The sequence below is a fragment of the Theropithecus gelada genome, chromosome 8 (assembly GCF_003255815.1).
Source record: "Theropithecus gelada isolate Dixy chromosome 8, Tgel_1.0, whole genome shotgun sequence".
NCBI classification, from domain to species: domain Eukaryota; kingdom Metazoa; phylum Chordata; class Mammalia; order Primates; family Cercopithecidae; genus Theropithecus; species Theropithecus gelada.
Genome location: NC_037676.1, coordinates 147,088,416 through 147,099,668, shown reverse-complemented (window position 1 = coordinate 147,099,668; position 11,253 = coordinate 147,088,416). Strand labels below are relative to the sequence as shown.

The 11,253-nt window shown below is 55.0% G+C and overlaps 1 protein-coding gene across 6 annotated transcripts; it reads left to right on the top strand.

Moving 5' to 3' along the window:
* Nucleotides 1-469: 469 nt before the first annotated feature.
* Nucleotides 470-3,806, top strand: COMMD5 (COMM domain containing 5). Of its 6 annotated transcripts, XM_025393191.1 has the most exons (3): nucleotides 980-1,049; nucleotides 1,440-1,608; nucleotides 2,582-3,805. In XM_025393191.1, the coding sequence occupies exon 3, from the start codon at nucleotides 2,639-2,641 to the stop codon at nucleotides 3,311-3,313; it is 675 nt and encodes a 224-aa protein (XP_025248976.1). In that variant the 5' UTR covers nucleotides 980-1,049; nucleotides 1,440-1,608; nucleotides 2,582-2,638; the 3' UTR covers nucleotides 3,314-3,805. The 6 variants fall into 6 exon arrangements, with proteins under 6 accessions (XP_025248977.1, XP_025248973.1, XP_025248976.1 ...); XM_025393192.1 differs by lacking the exons at nucleotides 980-1,049; nucleotides 1,440-1,608 and adding an exon at nucleotides 470-665 and having other exon boundaries at nucleotides 2,582-3,806; XM_025393188.1 differs by lacking the exon at nucleotides 1,440-1,608 and having other exon boundaries at nucleotides 976-1,049; nucleotides 2,582-3,806.
* Nucleotides 3,807-11,253: the final 7,447 nt, after the last annotated feature.

Below are 11,253 nucleotides of genomic sequence, written 5' to 3'. Positions count from 1 at the left end.
CCATACCCTTAAGTTATGTGTTCATGATATAGTTCTCCCGAGATCTGGCTGCCCACCTCGGCCTCCCAAAGTGCTGGTATTACAGGCGGGAGCCACCGCGCCCAGCCTGTCATTTTTATTATAACCCTTCTAATGGTATGAAATGGTACCTCCCTGTGGCTTCAATTCGCATTTCTCTAATAGCCAACGATGCTGAAGGCTTCGAGTACCCATTACTCACTTTGTATCTTCCTTGATGTCCACTCAAATCTTCTGCCCATTTAATTAGGTTGTTTCCCTTCTTTTCAGTCTAAAAAAAAAAAAAGTTTTATTGGGCTATAATTCACATACCATATAAATTCACCCATTTTATACAATTCAATGATGTTGGCACATTATTTTTCACTATAGTAAAATACATGTTAAATAAACGTACGGGAGGCCATTGTTTCGGACCAAGCTCCTGCACTAGCGCCCAACAGAGCAGCCCAAGGCGGAACGGAGTCACCCGCGCCGGCCGCCACCCGACCGGAGGGGAAACGGGGCAGCTCTCAAAACCCTGGCGGCGCAGACCGTGCACGCGGGACAGGGACGCCCGCTCGGCTCCGCTCCGCGCTGATCCGCAAGGTCCCGTTCCCCGCCGCCCACCCGGAGCCGACGAAAGCCAGCGAGCGCCTCAGCCTCAGGTGACTGGAATTCTGACCCCGACCACGGGAGGCGTCTCCCGCTTTACCCTCCTCTGCGCGAGCTGGGAGGGAGACGCGGGCCCAGGCTGCAGTTTCTACCTCAGAAACGGAAACAAAACACCGCCTTCTGTTTCCCTTTTCCTCGGGGCAAGAAAAAAAAGAACCGTCTAAAGCCAGGCCTGGGACCCCGCCGCGGCGACCCCCGACTCACCCGGGCGGGGAGGGGGCGGGGCCTGGCGCGGCCTCGGCTCCGCCCCTCGGGCCAGCTGACCACAGTGGGGCGGTCCTTGCTGCTTTCCTAGAGCGACCCGGAAGTGGCCCTTGGGGCGCTTCCGGGGACCCGGCCCGCTTTTGGCTGCATCAGCTGGGGATCGCCGGCACCAGGTGCTGGGGGCGACTCGGACCGCGGGAGCGTGGGGTGGAGCGGGTGGAGTCTCCCTCCCGGGCTGGGGGTGCGGGCCTAGGAAAGGCTGCTTCGCCGCTGTGTCCGGGGAGCTCTCCATACTGCGGGGTTTTTCCGCGGAGGAGCGCCCGCCGGTAGGTTGAGCCCGAACCGTGGGGGCGGCGACGGGCGCTCGACTCTGTGTACCAAGGCCCCCGCGCCCCTATCAGAGCCGCGGGTACGGAGTCGGGGTGCGAACCCGGCCTGCCAAGCCGCGTGACCGGAAGCGGGCACCTCGGAGGCCTTCCCGGATGGCCCTTTGGAGTGGGAAGGCGCTGCTGGTGCTGGCGGGGCGGTGAAGGAGTTGCCAGTGGGTGGTCGTTGACTTTCAGGGAGAATAGAGGCGCCGTGAAGCCCCTGAGGAGCTCCCTGGGCTCCCCCAGCGCTGTGCAGTGGCCTGACAAGTGCCTTGAGGACAGGAGCTGTGCCCCGCCGAGCTCTGCTCCAGCCCCTGTTGTGCTGAGGTGAACAGGTGCTTGTGCTGCTGCGCTGCCCCATCAGGTGCGTCGGCACCCTCTTTAGATGCGGCACTTGCCTCTGTTGCCACCCGTTGCTCAGCGCCTCCAGCCCGGGGGTTGAGGGCTGTGGTGGAAACCGCTGGGACTTCTGAATAGACAGGTCTAGGCTCCAGTCCTTGATTTTGGCAGCTGTGTTTACAGCTTTGATTTCTTTTTACTTTTCTTTTCTTCCTCCCTCCCTCCCCCCTCTCCCTCCCTTCCTTCCGTGCTTCCTTCCTCACAGCATCTCGCTCTGTTGTCCAGGCTGGAGTGCAGTGGCTCGATTTCACCTCACTGCAGCCACGACCTCCTGGGTCCAAGGGATCCTCTGTCCTCAGCCTTCTGAGTAGCTGGGACTACAGACGTGCACCACCACGCCTGGCTGGTTTTTAAAATTTTTTGTAGAAACGGGGCCTTGCTATGATGCCCAGGTTGGTCTCCAACTCCTGGGCTCAAGCAATCCGCTGGCCTCACCCTCACAAAGTGCTGAGATTTCAGGCTTGAGCCACTGCACCTGGCCTAGAGCCTTATCTCCCTGTCAGGTGAAAATGCTATTTCTTCTTGCCCTCTGTTGTGAAGGATTCAAGGTTGAATAGTTAAATGGTCTCAGTGTGGTCCGTGGCACCAGCTGCCTGTGTCCCTATGTTCCCTGGACCTTTCCCCTAGTTCATTCTTTCATCTGTTAACTTACTTGGAGAACTTGTGCTGTTTCCTGGTCCTCCTCCCTGCTCCGCCACTTCTCTGCCAATTCCTGCTTGCCCTTCATGCCTTAGATGTCACTTCCTCTGGGAGGCCTCCGCTCCTCCTGGGACTGTCATGGACCCCTCTGCCACCTGCTCCCAGGGCCACCTCCCCAGCACTGACTGTCATTGGTAGTTCACACTGTCAGCATCCTGATGATGGGGACCATATCAACCCTCACTCGCTGGCCCAAAGGACGTGAGAGTCACTGGTCTTCTCCCCCTGCCCCACTCTAGGCATCTGCATCTGGGACCGACCTCCTGGGCTGGCTGATCAAGGAAGAAGCAGCAGCAATGTCTGCTGTGGGGGCTGCAGCTCCGTACCTGCATCATCCTAGTGATAGTCACAGTGGCCGAGTGAGTTTCTTGGGGGCCCAGCTTCCTCCAGAGGTGGCAGCAATGGCCCGACTACTAGGCGACCTAGACAGGAGCACGTTCAGAAAATTGCTGAAGCTTGTGGTCAGCAGCCTGCAGGGGGAGGACTGCCGAGAGGCTGTGCAGCGTCTTCGGGTCAGCGCCGACCTGCCGGAGGAGCGGCTGGGTGCCCTGTTGGCAGGCATGCACACGCTGCTCCAGCAAGCCCTCCGTCTGCCCCCTGCCAGCCTGAAGCCTGACACCTTCAGGGACCAGCTCCAGGAGCTCTGCATCCCCCAAGACCTGGTCGGGGACTTGGCCAGCGTGGTATTTGGGAGCCAGCGGCCCCTCCTTGATTGCGTGGCCCAGCAGCAGGGGGCCTGGCTGCCCCATGTTGCTGACTTTCGGTGGCGGGTGGATGTAGCAATCTCTACCAGTGCCCTGGCTCGCTCTCTGCAGCCCAGCGTCCTGATGCAGCTGAAGCTTTCAGATGGGTCAGCATACCGCTTCGAGGTCCCCACAGCCAAATTCCAGGAGCTGCGGTACAGCGTGGCTCTGGTCCTGAAGGAGATGGCAGATCTGGAGAAGAGGTGTGAGCGCAGACTGCAGGACTGACCCCTCACTTGGCCAGTCCCATTCAGGTCAGGCTTGGACAGGCACCTGAGATGGTGCCAAAGTGCAGCTGACTCTTCCCAGGACAGCTCTGTCCTTGCCATGAGGCAGGCTCTTAAGTGAGAGTGTTTGAACGTAATTATGTAGTTTTCTGTTTAATTGAAAAAGAGAGCTTTGCCTTTTTTTCTTTTTTTGAAGTAAAGCAGCTGTAAACAACATGTTTCTCTAGGTGGGTGTTGAACCTCACACCCTCCCTTTCCCTGTAACATTTGTCTTTGCTACTGGGCGTGGCTATGTGGCCAGGTTGAGGCCCTTTGTAGACACCATACAGTTGCTCAGCCTGGCCCCATGTAGCCAGGTGCTTTTGTAGATCTTGTATTTTAGGTTGGGCATTTTCATTCTTCTGCCTTAAATCCCTGACCCCACCGAGCTGACATTCTAGTGGGGCTGAGGGGAGGGGAAACATTGTAAAATAAATAATAAAAATTTACTGGAATAGCTTGTCAGAGGATGGGATGGGATGCAGCAAATAGGGTGGGGTCTGCGTGCTGATGGGGTGACCTTCCTTGAGGGTGTGACATCTGAGCGAGGACTTGAAGGAGTGAGGGGCACAGCGCTCTGAGGGGGGCAGCACAAGGTAAGGAGGACGGTGCACAGGCGGCCAGCGTGGGGAGGCCTAACGTGCTTAAGGCCTGCCTGGCTGCAGCCCAGTAGGTGGCGATCACTGGGGGGAGGTGACGTTGGGGAGGGTACAGAGGTCAGGGCACTAGGGCCTTTTAAAGACTTTGGCTCAGTTCTGAGTGACAGAGGAGCCCTTTTGAGGGTTTCAGCAAAGGAGAGACATGATCTGGTGACTGGCTGCTGTGTGGAGGGGCGCAAGGGAGGAGGCTAGAGCCTGGCAGAGAGGCTGTCACCAGGGTGGACTTGGTGGCAGGGACCTCTCCCAGGTGCCTCTAGGGCGGGTGTGTGCAGGGGTTATAGCCAGCTTTGCAGCTTCCAGCATAACTGTGTTCCAGGAGGGGTCTTGGGGCTCAGTCTTTGCAAAGCCATTTTCGGTCAGCTGGGTTCCAGCTGACTGCGCCTGCCTCCGTGGAGCACTTCTGGCCATGTCTGGTCTGTTCTCTGCTGAGAAACCTCCCCTTGTCTTTGAGTGCCTGGGGTTGCTTGGCTGTTTGTCTTGTCTGCAGTTTTTGGTTTGTCTCCTCCACTAGCCTGGATTTCTTCCTCATCCTCCATGGGCAGTTCTGCCATGTCGAGGTGCAGAGGAGTACCTGGGGGCGGGGTCAGCAGACTCTGGGAGGGGCCCAGGTGCCCTCTAAGGCGCATGCTTGTGGCTTCTGCCATCTGGTCGTTCACTCGACTTCGTCCCACCCTCACTGAGTTCCAGGTACAGCCCTCCTGTCTCCCCAAAGGCACTGTCCCTACCACTGTCTTCGGGTCAGGAATATGACCAGCCACTTCCTGCATTCTCCGTCCCCAGATGTGGATGTGGCTGGGGCTGCGGCAGCTGAGACCATGTTGCCTTTCTCACTCACCGGCCCTGGCCCTGCAGGGACAGCAGCTTTAGGGACAGCCCCATCCTTCTTCTCCCAGCTGCTTTGCAAAGCCTGTGTGGAGCCCAGAGCACAGACCTGCCCTCAGTCCTCAGGCTGACCTCTCACCGTCTCTCATTGGGAATCTGTGTTTACCTCAATTCATCTGTGAACCCTTGGGCTTGTCTCAAGCAGGGGCCCAGGCAAACCAAGACATAGCCATGAAAAGACAGCTTGTGAGACACAGGCAGGGGAGTGGGCCATTCCCGGGACTGGGGCTGGCACTGCCTGAGTACAGGGGAGTGAGGGACAGAGAGGGCAAGTGCAGGGACAGCAGCTGGCCTCAAGGCCACACACAGGATTTTGGTCATTCCACTGGGGCAAGGGGCCGGTGGGGTTTTAATCAGGACAGACATGATCCAATTGGACTTGAGATCCCTGCAGACTTAGAGGCCACTTCCTCTGGCTCAGCAGTGAACAGACTCTTCCCACAAAGGGCAAGAGAGTAAACATTTTAGATTTTGTGGGCCATGAAGTTTCTGTCCACCCTGCCATGGTGGCTTGAAAGCAGTCACACAATACATAAACAGATATGGCTGTGTTCCAATACCATCTTTTTTTTGAGATGGGAGTTCCACTCTTGTTGCCCAGGCTGGTGTGCAATGGCACGATCTCGACTCACTGCAACCTCTGCCTCCCAGGTTCAAGCAATTCTCCTGCCTCAGCCTCCCAAACAGCTGGGATTATAGACGCCTACCACCACGCCCAGCTAATTTTTGTATTTTTGGTAGAGACAGGGTTTCACCATGTTGGCCAGGCTGGTCTTGAACTCCTGACCTCAGGTGATCCGCCCACCTCGGCCTCCCAAAGTGCTGTATCACAGGCATGAGCCACTAAGCCTGGCCTCCAATAACATTTTTTTAATGGATATTGAAATTTTCCCTTTTTTTGAGACAAGGTCTCCCCGCCATCCAGTCTGGAATGCAGTGGCACAATCATGGCTCACTGTAGCCTCAACCTCCTGGGCTCACAGGCACACCACACCACGCCCGGCTAATTTTCGTGTTTTATGGAGAGATGGGGTTTCATCATGTTGCCCAGGCTGGTCTTGAATTCCTGGGCTCTGGTGTTCTGCCCACCTCGGCCTCCCAAAGTGCTGGTATTACAGCAATGAGCCACCGCACCCAGTCATGAAATTTTAATTTCATGTGTCACAAAGTATTTTTTTTCCATTTAAAAACCATTCTTAGGCCAGGCATGGTTGGGGCCAACCCCATGAGCCCACTGGACCCCTCCAATGCAGAGCACCTGTCCATCCTTGTCAGTGGTCAGTCTCCATTGGACCTGGACTCCAGGGCAGGGGCTGGCTCTGTCCATCTTTGTCCCCGTGGTTTGCGCAAGGCCGTGCATAGAGAACAGATGTCTGCATCTGGGAAATTACTCCCTTGGTTTTCTTGGCCTTAGCTCTCTGTGGAAACTTGCTGGCGAGTTCCCTCTCCTGTGGCACTGTCCTGAGCTCAAAGCCTGGACACCTCCCCGGCTGCATCACTCATTCATTCAGCAAACATTTCTGGGGCTCTGAGTCAAGCTGCACGCACTGGGGACTTGGGGATTTATAAAATGGCCTGGGCCCAGCCCTTGCTCTGCTCCACTTTGTGAAGCTTCCAGAAAGCTCCAAATAGTTTCAATTCAGAGTCATAAATTGAAGACTATTCTGATAGTTGAGATAAAAAGCAATTCCAGACCTAGGTTATAATTTATTGTCTCCAAAACAGAAACCCAAAATGTTTTCATTTATTTATATATTGTGGAGACGGCCTCACTCTGTCCCGCAGGCTGGAGTGCAGTGGTGCGATCACAGCTCACTGCAGCCTCCCAACTCCTGGGCTCATGTGAGCCTTCCTTGGCCCCCCAAAGGGCTGGGATTACAGGCGTGAGCCACCGCGCCTGGCCTGGAAACTCTTCAGCTGAGTTTCCTGAAGGCCAAATTGCACAATTGTGTGAGCAGGTCACAGGATAGTCCAGCACCCGCACTACCCCGAGCAGCCCCTCCTCTCCCTCTGCACAGAGGAACCAGAGCCTGTGCGCCGGGGCCGCCTGGATGCTTCCATGTGATACTCGGATCTCAAAGCTGTGCAGCAGCTTAAATTTTAACTCGTGTGCTCACACCCTTGGCTCTCCACAAGCTGCCCCATGGACATGATGTGTCGTTTCCACATCCTGCAGCCAGAAGAGGACTCCTCCTCAGCCGGGCGCGGGGGCTCACACTCCTCCTCAGCCGGGCGCGGTGACTCACACCTGTCATCCCAGCACTCTGGGAGGCCGAGGCGGGTGGATCACGAGGTCAGGAGATCGAGACCATCCTGGCTAACACGGCGAAACCCCGTCTCTACAAAAAATACAAAAAAAAAAAAAAATTAGCCGGGCGTGGTAGCAGGCACCTGTAGTCCCAGTTACTAAGGAGGCTGAGGCAGGAGAATGGTATGAACCGGGAGGTGAAGCTTGCAGTGAGCCGAGATCGCGCCACTGCACTCCAGCCTGGGGGACAGAGTGAGACTCCGTCTCAAAAAAAAGGACTCCTCCCACCCCTCCGTGGCTAATGTCTAACCTGGATTGTTGGACTTTAGGTTTACTTCTGTTGAACTGATCCAGCTGCCTTATTCTCAGTTGTACTGTGACATTCAGGTGAAGAAACCACTAAGGGCTGAGAGGAAAAAATAATCCTTCAGTGGCTGGAAGGCATGAAGTTATTTTCCAAGTTAAGGTGATCTGGCTGGTGTGGTAAACACTGCTGCAACAGGAAAGCTGCCAGAGGCTCCATGAAGACACCTGGGCATCACCAAGCCCAGGGACACTGTGCACGAATTTGATTTTAACATAGTCTTCAAACGTCGCAAGTCTCTTATTTTCTCCCCAACCATTCAGAAATGTAAAAAGCTGCGAATGGTTTGCCCGGTTTGCCAACCCTGATCTAGGACCATGTCAGTCCAGAGAGAATCCAGGTGCTGAAGCAGCATGAAGCTTGCACCCCAGCCCTTTTGGCTGGTTGCTGTTAGTGGAAAGAACACAGCATTGTGGTTAGCGCAGAATCTGGAATTTTCGGACCATCCATATGGCTGATGTTCCCCTCCTTTTGTCCTGCTCATGAACCAGGAAGTGGCCAAGAGGAGATGACGAGAGCCCAGGAGGAGGCAGGGTCAGAGTCTTTGACAGCAGGGTTCGGAAGGCCAGGAACAGGAGCTGCAGGTAGTGCATGTGGATGCCTTGGCTCTTGTCCCATGGTTGGGTGGCCCAGAAAGCCTGAAGTGGAGAAAAAGCAATGCCTGTGCTAGACCTGAAGGCGACCACCTGGCTAAGCACATTACCTGCCAAGACCCTCATCAGCAGCCACACAGCCCATGGCAGGGACGTTGCACACATACTCAGCATGTACAGAAGTTCCAGTGTGGGTAGGCGTGGCTGGAGAAAAGGCAGTTACAGTGGACACCGATTTCGTGGCTGTGGAGAGCACCATCGCCCTTGCACACCAGGAGGAGCCCCTGAAGGGGCAGGTGGGAGGTCACCACTCAGGGCTTTGCCCCCGGGAGCAGCACTGTAGTCTGGGAACACACTCGCAGCATGTTGAGCTAAGCAGCCGCGACTGGTGGTCACTGGGGCCCACCAAGGGGTCAGATCCCCATCCACAGGCTGTAAAGACGAAACTCATGTGGACACAAGCACCCTGGACTCTGCTGTGTCCTTTGCCACCAGGGAAAGCTCTGGAACCTGCAAACACATGGACCAGCACAACCTGTTTCAACCTGTTACAAATTCCCAAGTTGCTCTTGGGTTAGGCAGCTGAGGCTGCAACTTCTCAGTGACCCTGCCGTGATGCCTAACCAGTGCGGCATGACCCAAGCCAGCAGTCACAAGCCCTGGCGTGACCTGTGTCCCTCTAGGCCACATGTTTGGGACGAAGGGATCACAAAGTGTCCCTTCACTGGGGATGGGGGCCTTTGGGGCCCAAATATTTCTGTGTAATTATTGGCAGTGGCACCAAAAATCAGCAGGTTCCCCCTGGAACTCCTTCATACCTGAATGACCAGGACTGTGGAGACAGGCTTGAGGTCTTGCTGTTGGCCTCATGCCTGTGAATATCAGCCTTAATTAGATGCCGTGTGAGAAAATCAAATGGACAAGGTCCCAGCCTATTAGATTAGGGTTCAGCAGCAGATTCACATGAAAATTCAATTTCAGCAAAAAAGCATCATGCCTTGAGCAGATGACTGCAAGCCACCTGCCATCAGCCACACCTCCCTCCACGTTCCTGCATGTGCCAAGAACCCCACCATGCTCCACCTGGGCCACTTCTCAAGGTTGTGTTGGCAGCAGAAAACCTGAAGGGTGAGGTAACGGCCCCCCAGCTCCCAACAGAGCAGGCTCACTCCTCACCTCCAGGTTTCCCAGCTGTGCCTGCACCTGCTGGGCCTCTGTGTCATGGGAATGGTGGACAAAGGGAACTGATAGGGCCCTGACAACTACGGTGAGTCATCTGCCTGCCATCCCCTCCTAGATGGAGCAGCTACAGGATTTCTCATGAGCTTCTACAAAGAATAAAATCTCAGACCCTCAGTTCTTGGCAGTTTTTGTTTCAGGCTGAGTTTTAAGGAAAGCTGTCCCACAGCATACATTACATCCAGACCTGTAAAGTGGAGCAACTGGGGTTCTCCTCCCTGATCCCGCCTCTCCTCCCATCTGTCCTTTTGACCTATGGTCTGCTGGTCTGCCCTACTGCAGCTCCTTAAGTTCTTTTCCCTACCATCGTTTTCCCCCACTTCCTCTCCCCAAGTTCTCCCCAGAGTCCTCCTTCCCCACTCCCTCACCACCTTCTTCCTTCCCCACTCCCTCGCCACCTTCTTCCTTCCCCACTCCCTCGCCCCAAGTTCTTCGCTCGAACATCTTTTCTTCCCACCATCTTCTTTCCCCACTCCCTCTCCTCACCCCTTCTTCTCAGGTTCTTCTCCCCATGTGTTTCCCAACCACTTCTTTCCATCCTTTTCGTCTTTTTCTTTTATTTTTTGAGACGTAGTCTCGCTCTGTCACCTAGGCTGGAGTGCGGTGGCGCGATCTCGGCTCACTGCAAGCTCCACCTCCCAGGTTCACGCCATTCTCCTGCCTCAGCCTCCTGAGTAGCTGGGACTACACCACCGCACCCGGCTAATTTTTTTGTATTTTTAGTAGAGATGGGGTTTCACCGTGTTAGCCAGGATGGTCTTCATCTCCTGACCTCGTGATCCACCCACCTTGGCCTCCCAAGTGCTGGGATTACAGGTGTGAGTCACCGTGCCTGGTCCATTTTTTCTTTTTCTCCACTGTCTATATTTCCTCCTCACCACGTTCCACCCTCCCCCCCACCCAAAAAAAGTGGGGCAACTGCGCCGGTACAAGACAGTCATCAGCCTGAGGGCCTGTGCACACACGGGTGTGCTGGAGACACTGGCATGGACAGGGGTGGGTGTACTAGCATTCACTTGCATGCTCGTTCTCTGACAGGCAGTGAGACGTGTTCTTCTACATTGTTTCCTCTCAGTGCCCTCTCACAGTGCATGTTTTCAGATACGCAAATAAGGCTCCGAGTTTCAGGGAGGGCAATGATGTCCTGGGTCACACAGCAAGCCCCTGGGACACAAGTGTGACCTCAGAACATGTGCTGTGACACCTTGCTTCTGTGCCTGGCACTGATATGTGCTCCATGAATGCCAACCGCACCAGTAGTGATGGTGTGTACCTGCTAGCCCAGCCTGCCTCTCTGAAGAAGGGGATAGGGCTGGGCCCTGGCTGGGTTAAGTTCTAAGATAAGGATCTAATGTGAAGTTGGAATTCTAGGCACTCCTGGACCTCCTCCAACATGAGCTAATGCATTTCCTTATTGTTGAAGCCAGTGTGAGCCATTGATCCTTAAGGGGAAATAGTTGAGGTAAATTATTTTAACCTACTAAGTCTAACAGTGCTCGCAGAGCCTTTCTTGTGCCGCTTCCTCATTCACAGGGACCTGTGAACTCAAACTGCAGACTGCACCCTGGGTGTGAGGGACACAGGCTTTATTGAACAGGTTAAGGTCAAACATTTCAGCAAATTAACATACATTTTATATGAAGTTGGATTTTTTTCTTTTTTTTTGAGACAGAGTCTCGCTCTGTTGCCCAGGCTGAAGCGCAGTGGCACGATCTCAGCTCCCTGCAAGCTCTGTCTCCTGGGTTGACGCCATTCTCCTGCCTCAGCCTCCCAAGTAGCTGGGACCACAGGTGCCCGCCACCACACTCAGCTAAATTTTAGTAGAGACGGGGTTTCACTGTGTTAGCCAGGATGGTCTTGATCTCCTGACCTCGTGATCCACCCACCTCGGCCTCCCAAAGTGCTGGGATGACAGGC